The 22,991-nt window shown below is 36.5% G+C and overlaps 5 protein-coding genes across 12 annotated transcripts; 1 reads left to right on the top strand and 4 right to left on the bottom strand.

The window, feature by feature from the left end:
- Nucleotides 1-292: 292 nt before the first annotated feature.
- Nucleotides 293-1,813, bottom strand: LOC126604613 (aquaporin TIP4-1-like). The gene is made up of 3 exons (XM_050271900.1): nt 1,632-1,813; nt 950-1,185; nt 293-836 (listed from the first exon to the last, which is right to left on the bottom strand). The coding sequence occupies exons 1-3, from the start codon at nt 1,756-1,758 to the stop codon at nt 453-455; spliced, it is 747 nt and encodes a 248-aa protein (XP_050127857.1). The 5' UTR covers nt 1,759-1,813; the 3' UTR covers nt 293-452.
- A 2,727-nt stretch (nt 1,814-4,540) lies between these two features.
- Nucleotides 4,541-8,259, top strand: LOC126605848 (probable lactoylglutathione lyase, chloroplastic). Its single transcript, XM_050273306.1, has 9 exons — nt 4,541-4,724; nt 5,356-5,560; nt 5,642-5,766; nt 5,884-5,948; nt 6,291-6,503; nt 6,620-6,667; nt 7,386-7,493; nt 7,608-7,748; nt 7,929-8,259. Exons 1-9 carry the CDS (start codon nt 4,583-4,585, stop codon nt 7,968-7,970), a joined length of 1,089 nt encoding a protein of 362 aa, XP_050129263.1. The 5' UTR covers nt 4,541-4,582; the 3' UTR covers nt 7,971-8,259.
- Nucleotides 8,080-11,141, bottom strand: LOC126605846 (VAN3-binding protein). 6 transcript variants are annotated; one of them, XM_050273303.1, is made up of 9 exons: nt 10,986-11,141; nt 10,599-10,897; nt 10,448-10,501; nt 9,807-9,878; nt 9,217-9,601; nt 8,885-9,040; nt 8,730-8,779; nt 8,540-8,597; nt 8,080-8,455 (listed from the first exon to the last, which is right to left on the bottom strand). In XM_050273303.1, coding segments are annotated over exons 1-9 (1,266 nt in total). In that variant the 5' UTR covers nt 10,987-11,141; the 3' UTR covers nt 8,080-8,264. The 6 variants fall into 6 exon arrangements, with proteins under 6 accessions (XP_050129260.1, XP_050129258.1, XP_050129259.1 ...); XM_050273301.1 differs by having other exon boundaries at nt 9,217-9,688; XM_050273302.1 differs by having other exon boundaries at nt 10,448-10,504.
- Nucleotides 11,142-13,145: 2,004 nt separating this feature from the next.
- LOC126605010 (casein kinase 1-like protein 3) lies at nt 13,146-17,876 on the bottom strand. 3 transcript variants are annotated; one of them, XM_050272362.1, is made up of 17 exons: nt 17,653-17,876; nt 17,496-17,536; nt 17,125-17,194; nt 16,848-16,996; nt 16,524-16,619; nt 16,354-16,424; nt 16,163-16,224; nt 16,014-16,077; nt 15,725-15,809; nt 15,187-15,313; nt 14,913-14,995; nt 14,665-14,746; nt 14,379-14,515; nt 14,070-14,240; nt 13,739-13,921; nt 13,485-13,585; nt 13,146-13,379 (listed from the first exon to the last, which is right to left on the bottom strand). In XM_050272362.1, the coding sequence occupies exons 1-14, from the start codon at nt 17,726-17,728 to the stop codon at nt 14,073-14,075; spliced, it is 1,311 nt and encodes a 436-aa protein (XP_050128319.1). In that variant the 5' UTR covers nt 17,729-17,876; the 3' UTR covers nt 13,146-13,379; nt 13,485-13,585; nt 13,739-13,921; nt 14,070-14,072. The 3 variants fall into 3 exon arrangements, with proteins under 3 accessions (XP_050128319.1, XP_050128318.1, XP_050128317.1); XM_050272361.1 differs by having other exon boundaries at nt 13,697-13,921; XM_050272360.1 differs by having other exon boundaries at nt 13,690-13,921.
- A 1,933-nt stretch (nt 17,877-19,809) lies between these two features.
- Nucleotides 19,810-21,194, bottom strand: LOC126602595 (aldehyde oxidase GLOX1-like). Its single transcript, XM_050269501.1, has 3 exons — nt 20,826-21,194; nt 20,421-20,581; nt 19,810-20,288 (listed from the first exon to the last, which is right to left on the bottom strand). The coding sequence occupies exons 1-3, from the start codon at nt 21,027-21,029 to the stop codon at nt 20,003-20,005; spliced, it is 651 nt and encodes a 216-aa protein (XP_050125458.1). The 5' UTR covers nt 21,030-21,194; the 3' UTR covers nt 19,810-20,002.
- Between the last annotated feature and the right edge of the window lie 1,797 nt (nt 21,195-22,991).

Raw genomic sequence — 22,991 nt, forward strand, 5'->3', positions numbered from 1 at the left:
TTCGACCATGATTGAAGATATTACCATTCCTATTTTTATCGGCCATTTATATCGATTAATTTGCGCATTGAGATAATTAGCACGAATGATGCTTACTGCAATTAGTATTGTCATAATTTTGGGTAGCTAAATTAAAATTTCATAAGCAATGATTCCAACAATGTGTACCAACCCATTCATCGCTGTTACTTCCTGACTTTTTTTTTTTTTTCAGCAATCCAATGCCCATACTGCCACAATGAACAAGGAGATTTGTAAAGCTTCAGCTTGGTCCAAAAAGAAAGGAGGGAAAGACTCGAAATTTTTTACATTAGTTTGAGAATAATGCTACAATTTTGTTGCTTATGCGTGCATGAATGAAAATGTGTAAATATATAAAATTGCTTTGGGGTTGAATTATTGAGTTACCCACCCACCAAATACAATAGTTACATAACAAGCAGAGCTGCAGATTAACCTAACAAAGCAGCTTCCACTGTAGGAATTGGGAGATGAGCTTGCCCGATAATGAAGAAATTTTCATAAATGAACCCAGCAAGTCCACCGCCAATCAGAGGACCAACCCAATAAACCCAATGGTCAGTCCAATTCCAGCTTACCAAAGCAGGACCAAAGGACCTCGCTGGGTTCATTGAAGCTCCTGAGAAGGCTCCTCCAGCTAGGATGTTGGCCCCGACAACAAATCCAGTTAATGTAGGGCCTAATCCATTAAGAGATCCTCTTTTGTCGACAATTGTAGCATAGACTGTGAATAGCAAGGAGAATGTGAGGACAATCTCCCATATCACACCTTCTAAATAGCCCACCCCACTTGCAAGTGAATGAATTGGAGTAGTCTGCCAAAAAAATAACAATTCAATTATGTGACATGTAACATGACCATATAAATGAGATTCATGGTGAATTTAGATTTGAATAACTACAGCGTGATGAAAAATTCTAAACATACCAATCCACTGAGGTACTCTAGAAGGTAACAAGCTGCAGCAGCTGCTAACAATTGATCGATCCAGTAGAGTATAGATCGGAAGAGGGTAATATGACCACCAAACAGGAGGCCAAGAGTGACGGCAGGGTTAAGGTGACCGCCAGATATGTGGCCGGCGGATATCATCACGGCCACAACTAGTGCATGTGTCACAGCTACGGCAAACAACCCCACTAGTGCATCTGCTGCTAGCTTATCTGCCCCACCACAACTCAGACGGTTACCATATACATAATATAACCAAAAATACATGACTAGTAATCATGTAGTAAACGACAGAGAAATTATGATCTTGGATCTGTGTCCATGATAGTGATGATGAACTACCAAACCCAAACATATTAGTGATTAAACATTAAATATTCGATATAAGAGTTTTGGTCATTAATCAACGAGAGGTTTTTCCAAGTACTCGGTATTTCACGTGTAGGGTGATTAATTAATAGTTGGAGAGATTATATATTTCCTCGTTTCTCTTTGAAATTATCTTAATGAACAATTCATGTGGTTTATATGAGATTTGAAATCAGAGATGTTTTCATTAAATGGAATATTTGTGGGTCACGAGACTAAATGGTTATTGAAAGACTGTAAAGGATAAAGCAATGGCATATAATTAATTGGGTGTGTGTGTATAAATTACCAGTAGCCATGGCTGATGCAACACCAGCAAAGACGAAGAGGAAGGTAGTGATAAACTCAACCACAAGAGCTCTCCAGACTTCTGGAAGGGCACCCTCACCGGTGGTTCCCAAGGCTATTTTCGCCATTATATGCTCTGGCCTATAGGGTCTCTCGACTTTACAGTTGCTAGGACAATGAAAATGTATACACTATTTATAAGGATATCAACATTGACGAACCAGATTATATATATGTATATATGCGTATCTAGCTGGGTCCAATAATATAATTATTGAGTGCTTCAGACGTTCTCCAATTATCAAGCAAGCCAGAAATGACAATATAGCTAGTCCAATTTCAGTACTATTGGAAATTTGAATGGTAACTTTACCTTGTTTGGCATCAAGATCAGAAAGGAGATACGATGATATCTTTGTATATAAATTATTTTGTAAACAAGGATCATCGTTCTCTTCTTTTAAAAAATTAAAATCTTGGAAGGGATTTGTGTTGAAAAAAAAATTAATTAGTTAACTAATTGGTTTATTATTGTTTACTTTAAGGTACAATGGAATTTGATGTCTTACATTATGTTTGGATGATGGAAATAAATTTGAGATTTTAACAAAAGTTAGAATTTATAAATTGATATACACCAAATCCTTTGTTTGGATTCATACACATATAAATTTGGAATTTCCTAGTGGAAAAAGAACTTGGAATTTGGGACCTACAATTCTCAAGTTTAAATTCCATGTAAATAGATGTCATTTTCCAATTTCTATGAGTGAGAGTTTAAAAATAACAATTTCTGTATTCAAATTCCGTTGAGGTTAACCAAACAAGAAAATTTACAAATTCTAGATAACAAAATTCCGTCATTTTGAAATTCTTTAGTAATCTTAAATTTCCTCATCCAAGGATTAAACTTGTGTTCCTTACCCATAAGGATTAAAGTTTACAAATAATGTTCTAATTTGTTTTAGGATTAGTTCTCAATTTATAAATACACTTTTTGTAACTCGTAAAAGATAATATGGCAAAATGTAGTACTATGATAATGTAGCCGTCTATGCACATGAAAAAAACCTTAGTAACACATTCATGTAATTGTAGCCAAAACTAAAAAGCTATATTAGTGTGCTATTCCACCTTCTACTCCCTAATTTGTTTTCTCGGTTTGCAGTGTGTTTCTTCTGTAACTCTTAAGAATAAAAAATAGGGTTTGAGTTTTGATAGTGCCATGCACCAACCCTCTGTGATCCCATCATCCGAAAAGCTGAGATTAATGGATAAAAGTTAAAACATTTGCGATATTCTAATATTATTAGTGTCCTCTGAGTGTGCACTTTGTGTCCTCTTCTTCCATATATGCATTTCCTTTACGTGATTATATATATTATATATGGCCAACTGACATTAAATAAATAGTAAAATAGTTTCAATTATTGATGGTTTCAAGGATTATTTTTGTTGCATTATCCTTTAGTGAACATTAATTTCGATCGTAAATATGAACTGATACTATATATATATGTTAGTTATCAGCGGAAACTTAGGCTTATTCAGTTATTCACATAATTATGTAAAAGGTTTATCTACCAAAAGTTCAAAATTATATACTATAATAACATTGCTGTCTGTGCAGCTGTGGCCAAACTATATAGATAATTTGCAAGAAAATGAACTATTAAATAAACGTTCATTAAACCAAAGGGATATACACAAAGGCCACCTCCAAAGACCCAAGCCGAATGCTAACATAACCCTGACCCATACACAACCCTAATGCAGAAAAAAAAAGACACAAAAAAAGCAAAAATCCCAGCTGAAGGAGGCCGACGGTATCCGCCGCGGTAACCCCATGTAAATCAGCCAGCCAACCCCAAGTTGCCAGAATCGCCCGATTTCCCTCACAACCCTAGCCATCCTGATGAACATCTCTTAAGTAGCCATGTAGTTTTAGCATTACGGCAAAACGAAGTTTTATACTCATTATCATTAAGGGAGGACCAAAACTACTACAATAACTTAAAAGAAGATTTAAACTCAGAACGCATAAGAATCAAGCATTATGTCTATTAGAATATTAAGGACTCATTTGGTAAGTGCTTTTAAATGACTGAAAGCACTTTTTAGATAAAATGTTTTTGAGTTTCAAAAGTACTTGAAGCGCTTTATACTAAAAGCACCAGTTATGTGCTTCTTGTTGTAAGCACTTAAAGTGATTTTCCAGATTTAACTTGCATTTTTACTAGAGTTTGATTTCAAAAATATTTTGAGTAATATTATTCATACCATGTTTTTACACCACATTAGGTGGCATCTGATGTGCACAACCACATCATTTAAAAAATTTGCAAAACCCAAGGAAATGAAGGAGAAAGACTCCTAGTATACCACAATTATCATTTAATTAACTAGTTTTTCTTCATTATTAGTTTATTAAATAAGGAAAACTAATGAAAATGGTTTGAAAACTTTGAGTTTTAACGATAAGGACAAAATAAAGGGTAAAGTGAATAGTATCAGGATTGACTTTTTAGTGTAAAAATGTGGTTTTTCATTAAAGTAAACAGTACCGGGAGCTTTTCGTTAAAGTTTCCTATTTAATAATGAACTAAATTTAAAAATCTAAATAATTCAAATGATGTGGTTGTCCACATCAAATGCCATCTAAGGTGATATAAAAATGTAGTACAAAAACATGATATGAATAGCATTACTTAAATATTTTACCTAAAAACGATTTTAGTTGTTTAGAAACACTTGTCAAACGAGCTATAAACCACATATTGAAACTTTTGAAATGAAAATATTTCTATTAGAAGTTGGACCAAAATCCAAGTCATTAAAAAAACAAATGGGTCCATCATTAGCACATGCAAGGCCCAATTACAATCTCTCCAGCATGCAGATAACTCAGAGTGAGCGAGATAGAGTGTGGTGTAGAAGAAAGGGAACCAAAAAATGTCATCTTTATCGGCTACTCTGAATCTCTTAAGACCCTCTCTGGCTCCATCGCCACCGTCCGTGAGGTTTTTTGGTGTGCGAAACTCTGCCTCTTCTTATTCTACTTCTCGGAGACTCGCTCTCTTTCAACTCGGCTCTGGTAATTACTTCCTCCAAAGTATCAAAACCCCATGTTTGTTTTCCATTACATTTTGTGTTTGTGAAATTTGTATTGATTAAGTGTGGGTTGTTTTGGTTTTATAATGTTATACTGTAGCAATAGAATTTAACTCAAATGTGCAATGTATATGTGTTATGCTGAGTTCTGGGTTGAATAATGTATGATATAGCAGAGTGGAAATTTTTTGCTTCATTTTTTTTCTTCTTGGGCAAAATCAATGTAGTTATATCAAATTTCGTAATGCGGTTTTCGTGAAGATTAAGAAAATTCAAATTATACGAAAGCTTTAGTTTAACTGTTATAATTCTGAAGATACATTGCCTTTGCATAAGTTCCTACATCAAAAAGAAAACCTTTAAATTAATTCCAATATAAAAATAAATAAAAGCTGTGACCTTTACATGATTCAGCATAAATTAATTTGTATAATGCTTCACCTTTGCAAAAAATTTACCCCTGTTTTTCATTTATTTTGTCTACTTTTAATCAAGTTAAGAATTTTAACAAAGATTTTGGGGCACTCGGTTTAATTAAATTTACATTTTGATTAACTAAATATATCAGTTGGTTATAATATGCCTTGCGCTTATGATTTGGGGTGGTTTTCCAGCTCTGCCTCAATCACAACTGTTAGGTGCAAAAGCATCTGAGTTGCTAAGAGGAGAGGGAAACCCTTTAGAGGCTGCCCCAGTTGTGAATTTGGCACAGGCAGGCACCGCTATTGCCAAGGAAAATGCACTGGAGTGGGTAAAAAATGACAAAAGAAGAATGCTTCATGTTGTCTATCGTGTTGGGGACTTGGACAAGACTATAAAGTATGCGTCTATTTAGTAGAAGAAATATTGATTCCGTATCGCGTAGTTCTTTGGACAAGACTATAATCTTTTGTGATGCAGATTCTATACTGAATGTTTGGGGATGAAGCTGTTAAGAAAACGTGACATACCTGAGGATCGATATTCGAATGCTTTTCTTGGATATGGACCAGAAGAATCCAATTTTGTGGTTGAACTTACATACAGTAAGTATTTTATAAGTAATTCTGTGTAATTCAAGATTATTTTGTAGTTTAATAGAAAGACTTTTTATATTGTATGCTTTCATATGAATGTGAAATTGCATTATGTTATACTCGTAGATTACGGAGTGGACAAGTACAACATTGGGACTGGTTTTGGCCATTTTGGCATTGCAGTTGAAGATGTAAGTTCTTTTTTTCTTAATATCGCTGTGGTTTTTCTCTCATGACAAACTACTCTTATTTGTGCGTTTTCTTGGTTTGGATTTTTAATTCATTGTCCATCTACTGAACTATAAAACCAATGAATTTTACTTACAATTATAAGCAATACTCTTCTCAGCTTTAACTTTTAAGCTGAATGAATTCATTGTCTATCTTTTTACCTTCTGCCCTTCTCTTTTGTCTTTTCAACATCCCTACTCTTCAGAAGCTTTGGAGCATTATCTCTTACAATTTTCATTTCTTATCCATAATGTTTTATATGCCAATTTTTTTTTTCTTTAAGTTATGCAAATTTTCTGTAGGTAACCAAAATCGTGGAACTTATAAAGGCAAAGGGAGGGAAAGTTACCGAGGAACCTGGTCCTGCTAAAGGTGGCAGCACAATAGTTGCCTCTGTTGAGGATCCCGATGGCTACACGTTTGAGCTTTTGGAGAGAGGGCCTTCACCTGAGCCCTTCCGTCAAGTGATGCTTCGTGTAGGTGATCTTGACCGTGCTATTAACTTTTATAAGAAGGTGAGATGTCTTAAACGAATTTCTTTTATTTTTTAAATATTTGTTCCTGGTTCGGCTTTTTATAGGTAAGCTTTCCTGAAGCTTTGACCATTGTGTTTTTTTTTTTTAACATGAAGGCTTATGGGATGGAACTTCTCCACAAGAGAGATAATCCTGAATACAAGGTAACTTCACACATGCGACCCACTGACAAATTCCCTGATAGGCTGATGGGCAGGATACCCTTGGAATAATAGAAATTGTGACGGAAACATGCCATCGCAAATTTGCCATTTATGTGGCTGTTTGTGTAGGAGTGATATGGGCATGAAGACCCTTATGAATTGATGTAGTGCCCGTACATAGTGATACCACTTTGTATTTAGAGGCCATCTTTTGTGAGCTGTCTGTTCATTATTTTCACAATGCTTCTTGCTTCCTGGATTCTGGGTACATGGCAGTAGTTGTGTACTGAAGGCATCCCATAACATACCTTCTTGCTGGGTTATGATTTTGAGCCTGACTGCTACAGGGGCGACTCGTGAAATGTATTCCCTCCAGTTAGAATCCTATAACTAAGTGTCGCTTTATATAAATTTAGCCGCTGTGCCAACAACTTTGCTCTAATGTCTGCCCTGTTAATAAAAAAGGTCGTACCCAGTGCACAAGGCTCCCGCTTTACGCAGGGTCTGGGAGAAGTGAATGTCGGCTAGCCTTACCCCCATTTATGGAGAGGCTGTTAATGCAAAAAATAAATTTTATGAAATCTCCGTGTGGTTTGGCCGTGTCCCCTTCCCCTATTTCACCCTTCTAACATATCTGATTAAATAGAAAACAATTGTTTAGCAGTATTTGCATTTTGCTACTCTACCTACCTAATAGCTGGTTCTGCTTGTTTACCAGTGTACTGTTGCCGTGTTGGGCTACGGTCCTGAAGATAAGAACGCAGTGCTTGAACTGACGTACAACTATGGGATCACAGATTATGACAAAGGAAATGGTTACGCGCAGGTATTTACAAGATATTTTATTTCTCAAAGCACTGATATGAGCTATACCAGTCTGCTCACCAATTTCCATGTTATTATACGAAGAATACTAAATCTGCATCCCAAATTGTAACAGATCGCAATAGGCACAGATGATGTTTACAAGACTGCAGAAGCAATCAAACTAAGTGGAGGGAAGATTATTCTTGATCCTGGGCCTTTGCCAGGCATCAACACAAAGATAACTGCTTGCCTCGACCCTGATGGCTGGAAATCGGTATGTCCTGTCCAATTTAGTTGCATTTTTTCTTAGTCGGTAGTTCTGGTACCAATTAGAGTGCAAAATTCAGTATTGAAATAGCACATTGGTGTTATGTCATATTCGTACCTTTTATCATGAATCATTATCATATTTTAAAGCAAACGATCCGATTTTTTTGGCCTCCCCAATTTGCAGGTCTTTGTTGATAATGCTGATTTTCTGAAGGAATTAGAGTGAAGAAAAGCATCACCAACAGCTCAAAAATTGAGCCCGTGGAAGATTTGTAACAATTTTGACTGTACATTATCCTAACCTCGTTATCTTGAAGCAGCCATGAGAGAACATATTAAAACCAAACTTGTAGATACATTACTTTGTATAAGATAGTAACAGTTGTTATAAGTTCCATTCTTTCCCACCGAAACGTAGATATAGAATTGGATTCTGAGATAAATGCACATTGATTGTTGTGAAAAACTTAACACGTTCAATTTTACATAAATCCAAATTTTAACCTTTCTTGGAATTGTGTTATGTTGGCATGAAATTCAACATATGACGGATCCCTTCAGTCCACATATGTTTGTCACCTTGACTTCTGCATTCAAATTCTATTGTCCTTTCAGCTGTTTTTATCCCAAAGTATGCCCTTGGTTTGCTGCCGTCTTCTCTTTCCCTGCCGGGCCAAGCTGGGATGTCACAGTAGACTCCAGAGACCACACCTGCAAGCATCACAGCGTGGCATCACGGTTGACAGGATAGAAGTCAATGTAAAATGTTTGCTCTAGGTATGAGAATTTTCTTACATTTCTTCTTTTTCGTAAATGTTCCCGCCATATGCTTGCTTTTCATTTTGGCTACAACCTGTTATTATTCCACTTCTGAATAAGTATCTGGTGATGCTGTTTTAGAAATATTAGGTCTATAACTAATCAGTAAATCTTCAACTTAGAAGTTGATACTTTTTTCCAAATTTTCGTGTATCGGGTATTTTACCTGCCCATTTGAGTTAGTATTGAAAGAAACCCTCTTCCAGTGAAGAGCACCTGCATTCATAAGTTACATGATGGTGAGTTCAACTTATCCATGAAGTTATTTAGCTGAATTCATTATTGCTGCATTAGCGTATCTTAATAATGCCGTTTGTTTACCTTTCCTCGTACGTTTAAGGAGCTCCCCACCCTTTGAGACAAAGTTCAATGCTGCATTTGATTGGTTGCCTTCACATCTCTCCTCGGCCAGAGCAACAGTTGTGCCACCATACTCCTTTTGCAGCCTCACTTTAAGTGTGGCAGCTCCGCGTAAAGCTGCGCATTGATCCTAGACTGCTTTAGCTAATTCAATCAAGTTTAACCGTTGCTAATATGTTTTAAACTAGTATGCGCTTAGCTTTATTGAGTTCTGCGTTTGATTAGCTTAAAATTTGGTTGAATATACGTGTAATACTATGGAATTTAGTACATCTTGTAAAGTCTTAGTGTACCTGTAGCTGCTCCTGCAGTTAAGGTCATGATATCTCCATTAGTCCTTGCATTAACTGCAGAACTGACAACTGATAGAATATGATCATGCTCAGCTCCCATTTCCTCCGCAATCTCAATGCAACGCGAAGCGACTAGAGCTGCTGCGGATGCTAGCGCAGCTGATGTTTCCGTCCTCAATTCGGATACTGGTGTTTTCTGGTGGGCAGCTGATGTTTCAGGAAATACAGTTGAAGCTGCAATTGATGCTACAGCAGCAGCAACCCCAGCCACAGAAACAGCAGCGTGCAACTGCGCATTTTGGGTTCGGATTTCATGCTTCTTCCTCTCCTTCTGATCTTTTAACCATCTGCCCATTGTTTTCCCTCGCAAAATGCTCTTGTATAGCTGCAGGGATACAACAATGAGGAATTGAAAAATTACGACGACAAATGATTTTCGGACACCCTCTTTCCCTCTGCCCGTATTTGCATTCTGGCATTTCGATTGAATTAATCAAAAGAGAATTTAAATAAAGAGGCCCGCGGAAATCACAATTACGCTTCAGGAATTTCATGTACATGATAAGTTGAGTGGTACAAACTGAAGTTACCCCATGATTGAGAAATTGTTGCTGGCTGGAAAGGAAGTCTGGGTGGAGTGCTTGGTGTAGTAAAAGTAACTCCTGCACATATTAACCGGCCTAAAACAGTAAAAGCTCCTGCCTCTGATTGTGCCCCAGTATACAATATTTAAATCGAAAAAGAAGCTTTTTGTAATCGAGTATCAGTAACTTAGCATATATGATAAATTAGTAGATACGAAATTATAGATTTGGTTTAAAATCATGCACTCGTGCACATATACACATGATGATGATTCTGCACTCCCAAATCAAATTTCATAAATAATACAACCTCCAAGCAGACATTCATCAATTGTACGCGTTATTTGGTCTAGCAGCACCTAAGTTTTTTCTTTGTTAGACGAGGTCATAATTCATCAACTAAATAAACGATAGTTATTAACTATTCACAAGTTAGCCCTCAAAATTCATAGTTATAAAAAACACTTAAAATCACATTTTATAGGGAAAAACTTGGAATATTAGTTGTTATTATATCCGAATACTATTAATTGTCAGAAGCATAAAACAATTATGTCGTCTACTCATATCATATTAAGTAGTGGTTATATCAAGTGCATGTGTTATAGTACTAGACAATCATTTTTCAAGAGAGAGAGTGAGAGTACCTTCATCTCTTCACTGTCTCTTGGCGAAACTGGAGGGCTAACTCCACTGGGTAACTGCTGAAGCAGCCAAGATGTTCATAAGATCACATCTAACACAAATATAGATTATAGCATAATTTGCTAAGTATAATTAAGAAACTAATTAACTTACAGATTCCATTAAACGCATGGCACTTCTGTCGTGTGATTCAACACCATCATCAGAACTGAACGCTGACTTGTCAAGGGTCTTGGAAGCAACGTTCACACGTGTGTGGGAAAGAGCTTTGGAGATCTCCATGGCTGAGAGACTCCACGATCTGGCCAGAAACTCCATCGACTCCGTTGGAGTTTCTGGCGGCGGCGCAGACGACCCCTCTGTTCCGCTCACTATACCTCCATTTTCATCTATGTTCTCCAGCACGCCATGCAGTAGTCCGTTTGTTGAGCATTTCAAACTGCAGGAGCTCACTATCACCAAAACACACAGAGTTAGATTACACCAGTCATTATTTAAATAAATAAATAAATAAATATTATGAAGTTTTTGTTTTCTTACTTTTGAAGCCAAATAAATATTTTCATTCAGTGATGACTCATCGGAAAAGCTCTGGTATTGGGAGCATCTCAGTTGAGCTATGAAAGCAAGAGTGAATGAATGAGATGATGAAGAGGAGGGTGTACTATGCAGTACCTATTTAACATGGCTTAGCAAAAGTAAGTTGCATGCTTTTTTTATTGAAAAATACTTGACTTCTCACGGCAATAAGGCTAGTAATATTTTATGGCACGGAAATTGAGTGGTAAAAAATAACAAGTGCAAAAAAGTGAAAATGAGAATTTTTCGTTGGATGTGCAAACACACAATGATGGATAAGATTAAGAATGAGGATATTTGAGGTAAAGTAGGAGTGGCCGTAATTGAAGATAAGATGAGAGAAAACTGGTTAAGGTGGTTTGGCCACGTGAATCGAAGATCGACAGATGCTCTAATTAGAAGATACGACTATGAGACAGATGCTTGGGATAAAAAGGACAGAGGAAGACCTGGAAAAACTTGGAAAGAAACTTTAAAAAAAATTATAGAGCATTTGTGCTAATGAAAGATAGATAAGGGTACAAAACATAATGAGATAAGGCTTGATTCATGTTGTTGTTTGTGTTAGCGAGTGGCTTCAATATACATATCAATTCTCGATTTGCAATAACAAATGAATGACTCCATTACACGTTAGGAATGGACATTTCTTCCTTGCAGACAAATAGTAATTTGACGAGTGTATATCTTTTTTTTCTTTTTGTGTTACTATATGACTTCAGTAAACATGTCAATTTTGATTTGTAATTACGGATTGATGACTATTCAGCTAAAAGAAGCCAAACAATGTTCTTATTTGTTGTGAAAAATGTTACTAATTTATTAGCAATTTTAATATTGTATTAAAAAAAATTCAACCACTCGTAATAAAATCGACGCAGATAAAATATAAAGTGTAAAAATCATTTCCCTGCAAATTCAAATGGACACAAATAAAGCTGAATAATATTCATCTTTTGTCGCCACTTCATTATTCCTTCTCCTTTTCCTCAACTCAGTGCTTTATTATACATAAATAGGTAAAGATCCATTTTCAGAGCGGCCATTGTTCATCATTACCAGAGTTTCCTTTTGTCACCATTATCTACGTCTTAAAGTTATATACGGGGCTGACGGGCCCTTGGCAATACAGTGCCCTCTAGACTTCGAGTACAATTTATATGATATAAATATATTATCTCATAATGTTCTGTGTAATAAAATAAAATTATATAAACGAAAATTTACGTATATTTTTATTTTATTGATATAAAACGTCAGCGGTACACACGTGTCCATTCTCCTGAATTTGTGGGATCCATGGGCCATGGCTGCCACGTCCACTAAGCCTATAATCATGAAATCTATGGAATATTCGACCAAAATATATTATGCATGAAATCTAACAAATGTGTGCCCTACGTTAAGGTTTAAAGTAAGTCTGTATAAAGCTGCTTCTTCACTTTCTCTTATATATAACTTTTCTAGTCAAAACAATAAAACCAAAACGCTTTTACTGTTTCCGAGTAGCGTAAAGGGTTCTTTCTACAAGAAATTGTTCGGTGGAACTGTCACACAAACGTAAAATACTGCAATCCACTGATATGATAACATGTAATCGATTTACTAGTTTAATACTCTTAAAGTCTAAACACACAAATCTATCATCCATTTGCATTATAAGACATGAACTAATAACAAGACGCTACCACAATCACACCCGTGTTTCATTTTTGTACTTCCACTCCAACAACCCTAGAAGGCTAGAACTTCACCATCACAGTAGTGGTGGCATAACTTAATAGTTTCAAGACCCACGCACCAAGAGCAATTGGCATCAGTTTAAGATCCAACTTGTATCATTACTTGGAGCCTAATCATGTCTCGGTTGTGACTTGTGACAGTGAGGACCAACAATTCCGAGGTCCCCCACTCCTACATCCAATAATTTATTTAAAATTCGTGATTAATTATCTAAATCCAAATAATCATACCCCCTAATCTCTCAGCCTTACGAGGCTGATACACTTGCAATTTCCGACCTATAAAAATTAAAAGTGGCAATTAACAAATACAAAGGGTTATAGAATACCACAAGAAGTCCAGCAACAAAGAGGAGAGACAAAATTTAGCCTTGTAGAATGGATGGAGAAAAACATCTTTCAGACATTTGTATTTATGTGATGTAAGAAAATGCATCGTAAGTTCATAACTACGATTGGCATCGGAGGAATTAGGGTTCGTTACTGCTTCAAATTATGGACTGCTTAAAGCTTCTAAAACACAAAGCTCGAAGGATTTAACGAACAATAGAAAGATCTCTAATACCCTCTTCAATGAGATCAAGACGCCCAATGAAGTTCTCCCATTCAAGATCTGAAGCAAAGAAAAATAAGATTAATGAGCATTTTATGTACAAATGAAACATAGCAACTCCAAAAGGGACATTTCCCTTGAGAAAAAGGTCAATGTAGTCGATACCTGAAATACTAGTTTACTCTTTTTTCCAGGTTCTGAAGGACCTGGTGAACATATCCAGGGCTTTGATCCGAAAAAGATTAAGAACAGAAAGCAACTCAATCCTGAATTGAATGAAATACATGGTCAAAACAACCTTATAACGCCGCAAAACAAAATGAAATAGTATGATCTATCTATCATCTATTATCAGAATAATGGAAAATACACTTTACACATCATCCACACAACACGATATGGGCTGTCATTTTTGCCACCTATGCACGCGGAAACTCCATCCTGTGGTGTGAAGTCCAAGCACATCCTGTGTGTTCAAGTTTTGCCAGTTGAAGTTTTCACATGTGTTATGCAATCTGTCATGGGAGAAACAAGCAACCCAAACTTCATGGCATTTGCTACCGAAAGACACATGCTCTGAGCAATCTCCTTCAGATCTATAGCTGAATAAAAATAAAAATAAAAAATAAAAAAAACAAGGCTGAATAGCTTGAAAACTATTTATGCAGTTTGGAGCGATTATCTTTCATTTGATACACAAAACAAATGTAAAGCAAGCAAAAGATAATTTCGCACGATAAAAATCCATACCTATTACTTTGCTGAAGAAATTTGGTTTACTGATGGCATCCAACTGCTTGAAGCACCATTTTGATTCCCAACTCTACGGCCTAAGTTTGCATTTTCAACCGGCCCCTCTGGTTTTTGAAAATGTCTTCTGAGAGAAAATGCAGTAGGTGGCATAGGTGCATTACTCGCATTCTGAAACAATTACCCAGTACAGCATAACATGAAATACATGAGTACATCTTCCGTGCAAACAGGAATAGATATTGGAGGTGACTCGAGAGAGATACATGCAAAAGTAAACATTAATGTTTTACATTACAAGTTACGTACGTGTTTCTCAACAGTATTATTAGCACCCGAATTCTGGGCTGTTGATGATCTATATTGCATATGAACATCTGGATGCGCATGATTGCTTGGCCGCTTATTTGCTGTGACCTCAGCTGGTCTAGGAACATCATGAATGCCTGGAATCCATAAATAAAACCTTAGACATGAAAAATATTTGATAAACCAACATTTTCTGGATAAACAGACTCCTCGAGAATGTAAACAACAAGGCTTTAGTATAACAAAAGCCTTCCCTCAAGTGAAAACCGGAGTACTGGACCTTTACCTTTAAGCCTCATCGCATCCGCAGGCACTGCTTGACCGCTAGGAATTTCTCGACCAGAGACAACTACAGGTGGCTGCGGTTTCTGAGATGAATTTAGAAGAAACAAAATCAAACAAGCAAGAATGATAACATCAGTACTTGGAAGGAAAATTAGATACATACAAGGAACAGAACTTGGACCTGTGCATACAATTTTAGCAGCAGTTAATAGGAGAAAGTAATAAAAGAAAGTGTAATGAAGTACTAACAGATGATTGACCCTGAGTCCTTGTATGCTGTGCCTGCTGGTATTTTAGAATTGTCCAGTCAAATATATAGTCAAACTCGTATCCTGTGAGATATGGAAAGCAATTTTAAACATCAATAGACAAAGATTGCCAGTTCAAAATACACCTAAATCGGCACATTTAATAATTCTATACACTTTTCCATGAAGCAGAAGCTCATTTGTACAAAGCACTGGCATTTTTACAACTATTTATAGGTTGCAGGAATATAGAAATGGTGAAATAAATATCATACCTTCGCGGCTAAATAAATCACGAAACAGGCGCTTCAAGAATGCATAATCAGGGCGTTGATCAAATGTTAAAGAGTGGCAATAATGGAAGTAGGATGCAAACTCCACAGGATGCGATTTACATAAGACCTGGAAAACAAATGGGCATCAGTACATAGAGAATACAAATTTAAAGACACAAAAAGGATGCACCATAAATTCTTGCTCAATTGTAATCAATCTCTGGAAAGCTTCCAAAAGAAATTAGTAAACCCCACTCCTGAAAGGAAAAAAAAAAACAAACAAACAAAAACAAAAAAATTTGGAAGCTGTTTTATAATTGCATACTTCTTGAGAAGAATTCTTAAAATCTGAACTCATTTAGATTATATGGGGCAATTCCCGGTAAACTCTATATGTAACATAAAATGGGAAAGAACTAATACAAATGCCTAATACAAAATTTTAGGAGACGAGGATGTAACAGAAACAGCATTCAACAAGTCAGCCCTGTTGGATTGAGTTCTAAACATGATCCTCCTATCCACAAGATGCACATACCTCAATGGGAGTTGATAGCTTCTTCTCACAAATCTTATCATATTTTTGCTTCTTTGTTGCAGCTTTTAGACCCTGCCAAGGAAGGCTAAATGCAGAAACCAATTAGTCAGCCAGGCCGAAAAATAGTATAGAGGAGTACCCAGATATCTGGTCAAAACATTGTGCGAAGAGTGCTTGTCATCAAAATGAAATTGCAATAGCCAACGCATTGGTTTCACCAATAAAAGTAAATCAGCAATTCAAAATATAAAATTCTCATTCAGAAAAGTGGTTCGACTTTATGGCATACCTTCCTCTTAAGAAGTACAGAAGAACATATCCAAGTGACTCCAAATCATCCCGACGACTCTGATCTAGAACAATGAACCCAAAAAATGAGAAAAAAAGATAGTCAAAACATTTCAAACAAAATTAAATAAACAGTACATCTCTACTTACCTATTCCCAAATGGGTATTGCAACTAGCATAGCGTGCAGTTCCTGTTAAGCTTTTGTTTTCTCTGTATGAGTTTGAAAAAGAAAAGATAAACACATACTGAAAAGCAAAATACCGTTGAGAGTAGGAAAAGCTCATTCAAGACACAAAATTCCCACTAGATTTAAGCGCGAACCAAATTATGGAATTTTACCTGTACGGAATATGCCGGTGTGTATTTTGGTCCCGAAATCTTTTTGCAAGTCCAAAATCAATAACATAAACCTGATTAATGTGTATTTAACAATGGTTAATAACAGAGAAATCCTAAAAGCTTTATTGTTCCTGCAAGTTAGATGTTGAAGAGGAATGCATTAACATTACCTGATTTGCTTTCCTGCCAAGACCCATGAGGAAGTTGTCTGGTTTGATGTCTCTATGCAAAAACCCTTTAGAATGTACATATTCTATTCTTGTAATCTGCAATTGAATGAACAAAGGAATCATATTTACCGATCCACAAACATTTAGCATTCAGTAATCAGGTGCGGGTTTTAAAAAGTGAGACCTTTTAAATTGCAACTGACGAAATAATATGGCAAGAATTTATGTAAGCAATCCATAAGACAGAAGCAAAACCGCTTTCTAACAACAACTAATTATAAGCTTAACAAATTATAAGCCATCACAGAGAATATTCAAGATTACCATCTGATCAGCCAACATTAAGACTGTCTTCAGTGAAAACCTCCTCCCACAGTACACAAAGAGGTCTTCAAGACTCGGTCCCAGCAAGTCAATGACGAGGACATTATCGTCCCTATCAAATCCCGCCCATCTTATGCTTGCAATACCACCTGAAGGGTCATAAACTCAAGTCATTATATATATGTGTGTGTGTATATATAGTGAAAATAAGATCCAAGGTGATAGCTTATGAGAGCACGTAGTTCCCAAAAAAACACTACTTCTATTGAATCCTTACTTCCTCCCTGTAGAATTTTATAAAGCTTTGCCTCGTACAAAAGTTGTGGATGTTTTGTCTTGTTATTTTCCTGCCAAAATAAAAAATAAAACAAATTACAACCAATCGCTCGTACATCATTCTATTCGTCTGCAATACTATCCTAACACGCAGTCGCCCACCTGTACCAAAATACGTAGAACCTTACCTAATTCTGACACAAGATTCCACTAACAATCACAAGAACCATAATTTGATCAGCTCAAAATGCAGGCTATTAATTCACAAACAATGCAGACTCAATTTTTTCCCGGAAACTATTTTCCTCGGAAACAAACACTCAAACTATCCGATCACATTTGAAAAATGAATGGGATCGAATCGAAACTTACAATCTTCGCCGCCAAATTCTCGCCAGTCTCTATATGGGTTGCTGAAAAACCAAAAAAAATCAAAATAAAAATTTACAAAAATTAACCAGGAGGATCAAAAATAACAAAATTTTAAAGAAAAAGGGAGTAAATATAGCTAATTGAAGGATTCACAAACCAAGATACAATTCGCCGAACGATCCGCTCCCAATTTTGCGACCTAATTTGTACTTCTCTGCGATGATCCTCTCCATAAAAAGCCCTAATTTCTCTGGAACTGATTGAACTCGTCGACGAGGAGAGAGAAAGATAGGGTTTTTAGGGCAAGGTTCAGATCGAATAGCAGAGACGACGATTCGGTCAAATGCGATTTGGGGATTTTCAGGGAGGGAGAGGTTGAAAAAAATAAACGAACAGGACTCGGATGGCGGCCACAGAAGAGAGAGACGGGATCTAAAAAGTGAAAGTGAAAAAGAGTTGGGCGAATATGGTAATTACGGATCTTGAAATGAGGGGTAAATTTTGGTATTTGTGAAATTTAGGGGTGGGTATTGAATTCTTGAAAGTATTGGGAAGCGCAGCTACGATGGCGGTAAAATTATTTTCAAAGTGTTGGAAATTAAAAGTCGGTTGTGGAGAATTTTTTACCCGAATAAAAAAAAGGTAAAAAGTAAAAGTCGGTTCTTCTATTGGTCATAGAAACGAACAGTTTCTCTTTTTTTTTAACAAAGAAAGCAAAAGGTAATTAACTTACCAAACTTTGCTTTTGTTGGAACTAATTACCATATTAATTAATTAAGAGAAAAGACAAATAAATTAGTTCAAGCCTTTGAAATATTGTATAATATTTGGTTTATAGAATCGACGACTGACCAAAATGTTTGAATTTGGACTAACGCTTAATGTTCAAGGGAGAAATTTAGACGATAATTATGTTGTTTTCCCTAATCATGCATTGCTTAACAAGTATATTTTTTGTCCTTTAATACTCCGATCTAGTGATATTCCTCTTTATTTGTAAGTGAGAGGTCTTAAGTTTGATTCTCGCCAAATGCGAATTTAAACCACATTATTGATAGCTCATTGTGAGGCTAAGCCTACTCCCTCCCCCTTAGTGTAAATAATATCGTTTGTTAAAAATAAAAAAAAGGGTGTGATATCCACACACCCTTTTTTACTTCTCCCACACCTTTTTGGTTTTCGGTCATCGGATCAGATGAATTGAAGAAGATCAACGGACATAAATTAATAAGGGGTATGTAAGAAGTAAAAAATGGTGTGTGGATAGCACACCCCTAAAAAAAACAAAAAAAACAAGTATATATTTTGGAGTTTGGTAAAGTAATTTGTCTGTTATGATGTTGTTGCCTACACTTATATCTAGTTGCATCTCATTGCATCACATAAACCTTACCCTTCACAGTGACTGTTACGGTAGCTCGCATGATAACCACAGTTAGCTTAGGTATTTTTTTTTCCTTTCCTTTTGCCCATTTCGATAGGGTTTTCTTTTGCTAACCTTATTGCTCGACCCACTTAATAGATTCAAGTTTTTTTTTGTGATAAGTATATTCAAGTTTACGATGCAATCAATGAAAAATATGTATCAATGTATGTACAACAACCAAAAAAGATGCATGCAATCCTCTATGAAATTTGCACCCATATCACAGAACTCAGAACTCCATTGTGCACAACAAAGATCAAATAAAAACACGGAGGAGCAATCTCCGCCGATGGCGGCGCTACAACCTCCACCCGAAAAAATTCCGATTCCACATTTTCCAACTTCTTTATGGCCAATACCAAAAGCCTTTGGCCCATGGAAAAACCATGGGTTGTGAAAGAGAGTACATGGTCACCTTCAAATCTGATTGGTCCACCTTAGCTTTCTTCAACTTGAACTCCACCACAATATATCCTCTGTATTTTACCATGTTGCCCTTGTAATCGGATGTTATCGCAGGTCTGTCCGAGATGAGTAAAGGATCGAAGTATGGTGGGCAAAATTTCTTGACCCGAAGTTCTGTCGGATACTTTACTCCTGTGAAATTGTAGTAGTAATTTGTGTTGCTCCCAGCCACTAATATTTTGCCATCTAGCAATACCATAGAGGTTGAACCGTACATTCGTGGTATGGTTGTCGCCTTTAGCTCTGTGAACCGTTGGGTTGTTGGGTTGTCGGGTCTATAAATTAATGGGGTCGGGTTCGGATCTTGTGCGAAGTTCCACCCGGATATTCCCTCTTTGGCCCCATTGACTATAAGGATATCACTTGTGGGAAGGATCAGCAGATCTCCCATAGTCCTTGGTGATGGCGTCATCTGCTTCTGCCATGTGGATTTAGGGTCCGTTATATCAATCCTTCCACAATCTTGCAATGCAGTTACGAAAATACCCTTCTCAACTAACTTTCCCGCTCTAGGATCCGCTCCACCGCATATTATAATTTTGGCCAGGATTGCTTTCGGGTTCGGGTCACTGAGATTTATAGGTAGCAATGTCGCCGTGCCGGATGCAGGGTAGTTTCAAGACCCACCATTAAGGATAGGAAGCTCCCGGACAATCTTGTTGGTGGTCGGATTGAGTAGAATTGAACGGTTATTAGCAAAGATTAGAATGTTGCCATCCGTGGAAAGAAAGACAAACGGGTAGAGATTATTCTGAAACAGGTAAGTGGTCTCTTGGAGAAATGGTAATGGAAAGTAAACATCATTAGAACCTCCCCCCTTAGGGATATACTCGTAATTGAACATGCGCCGGCCTCCGACCAATATGAAATTGCCATTTGGCAAGATATGTTGCGTAGAAAACCTATTTAAAATGTAAAATACTTAAAATTAGTAGTCATCAATATTCGTTTTAACTCCGCAATCAACAATTTATAGTTATTTATAAGCATATTGGATATAATTAATGAAGAATTAACAAATTAATATAACATACCATCTTGATGCAGAAAGTGACATGGGGTGCTCCTCCCAGTCACAGGTATTGCATCCAGAGAGGTATCTCACAGACCTCCCTCCAACAGCCCATCCACCGGTTTGCACAAGAGTGCCATTAGCTGATAATCCACCAGATGAGCACCATGTGTCTGTCAAGATCTGATTTAAACTAACAAAGACAAAAGTAAGTTACAGCAAAACAAATGGAAATATGCACAAATATTTGAACTGGTTAAATTTTTTTAACCAAAAATTGAATCGAGACACTAATACAAACAACAGTTTAGTGCCTTTATATATTTTGTTTAGTGTTCCTCGTTCTTTTTTTTTTTCGATTTAAAGTTCGTAACCGATTCTCAAAATATTATGTAGTTATGAAACCCTTAAACTAGTTTATACATACCTTAAGCGGCCTAATAGCTGCAGTCCCAGTGTCAAATTCCACAGCATGAGCCCAGCAATCCACTTCATAGTATTCTCCAGTTTCATCCCTCTCATCGAAAACCCGACGACAATCTCCAGGAAGCAACGAGATCTCCGATGGACCGAAACCGGCAGCGTCAAACATAATGGCCTTGTTACTATTAGGCATGATGGTCATGTGCATGGCCGATACACCTGAATTCTCAGAAACCAATTCCCACCCACCTCTATATACTCTCCCTCATCATACTTGGCGGCTCCATTTTCTTCACCACCTCCATTGTATATAACTATGACTGGGGTTTCACGAACCCTAGAGTTTCCAAACACATTAGGGTTTGTGAGACAGTAGGTGAAGAAGAAGAGGGAGAGAAGAGGGAGGGGTTTGAGAAAGATGGACATTATTTTACAGGGTGCGCAGAAAAAGGATCTTTTTGCAATGTTTTCTCTTATTTCTTGGTGCTCCTTTTATGCCTTCTAAAATTTTCCAGCTTTGAATGATTTTTTGGATGGCTTTGCCATCTTCAACTCTCTAAGTACCAGTTTTTTGGTCAGCTGAAATTCCCTTAAAAAAAAGTGGATACCAAAAAAAGCAAGCATTTGGCAAAAAAAAAAGCAACCCAGGCCCATTTTTAAGTTATAAATTGAAAATGTTGTCCAAATAAAAAAGATTTAAGTTGAACATAGTAGTGTGAACTTGTAATTAAACATGACATTAAAGTAATTGATTGAATGATGAAAGATGAGTCAAGATAGTGAGACATTTATCATCATCTCTTGTTGAGATTAAATTAAGTAAAAAAAAAAATTCGGCCTAGACAATTCTTCGACAATTAATATAGTTAACGTGTAACATGATGGAGTTAGGAAAAAAAACTGTTTGTCGTACTAAAATTTAGTTTTGAGATTACAAAATTTAACTTTAAACACATTTGGGTTGGAATCAGCTTTAGAGCTCATGGGAAGCACCAAATTAGATTTCAATTGTCACCATGTTTCGAATTATTGGGTCAAATATTTGGATATTGCAGACAAAGAAAACGTGTGACAATGATTTGGACACATAATTAATAAATTAATAACAATGATAAGGAGATGGTGTGGATTATGACAGAAACAGGCATAACATTGTTTTGTTCCATTATACTGATTAGCCATTTATGATAAATTAATATAAGTGTTTAGTTTTTAATTCTGATTTGTTTAAGTTTTGGTGCTACATTTGTCAGATTATGATATCATCTGTCTGAATGTGTTTTGTATGTGCTGATTTGCCTATTCCTTGGCATATTCAATCAATTCTTCACTTTATATGCATCTTCCGGAGAAAATTAATCATGTATTTGATTAAGTAATAGGTTAAATTTTAAGGAAAACTAATGAAATAGACTTCAAATCTTTATATTTTAATCAAAAGTCATACAATAAATTTTATTTAATGATAAGAACATAAAATAAAAATAAATAAAAAACTTTTAAAAAAATCCAAGTGTGCTGAGCTACGTCCCTTCCCGTCCCAAACTCTGTAACTCCAACTCGCCCTCCTCCGTAAACCCCATCCCAATTCCCTCTCCCACAATACCTATAGTCTATCCCTCCTTCACTAATACCACTAATTGCGCTGCGAGATCACCTCCATCCTCCACTCCCGTCGCTCGTTACTCCTCGCCATCGTCAATTTTCGATCCCCCAGCCTTTACAAAAAGCTTCACCTACGACCCATCTGCCCAACACTTCATCGTTAGCTCCATCCACAAACGCACCATCCTCTCTGTCTCCATGCCTCCTTCCACGACAAAGCCTAGCAAACCTATACCCTAATTGCCTAACCTTCAAAACAAACTCAATTTCCTCCGTGCCTCATTTTCTAGAAAGCCATAGATTGATGCAACAAGGTTGCATAAGGGACGGTTTGCCAATAATAGAATGGAAAATATCAAATCAAATCGAGTCCATTAACTGCCTTTTCAATACAAAGTGAATTGTTTGAGAAAATTGCAAATTCTGATTAATCCATGGTACCACAGGTTTTAGATGGTTGCTAACTCTGACTGTATTTTCATAAACAGTATAGTAAGTTTCATAAACAGTGTCTAAGTTTTCATAAACAGTGTAGTAAGGTTCATAAACAGTGTCGTAAGTTTCA

This window comes from Malus sylvestris, chromosome 15 (genome assembly GCF_916048215.2).
Source record: "Malus sylvestris chromosome 15, drMalSylv7.2, whole genome shotgun sequence".
Classification (NCBI taxonomy): domain Eukaryota; kingdom Viridiplantae; phylum Streptophyta; class Magnoliopsida; order Rosales; family Rosaceae; genus Malus; species Malus sylvestris.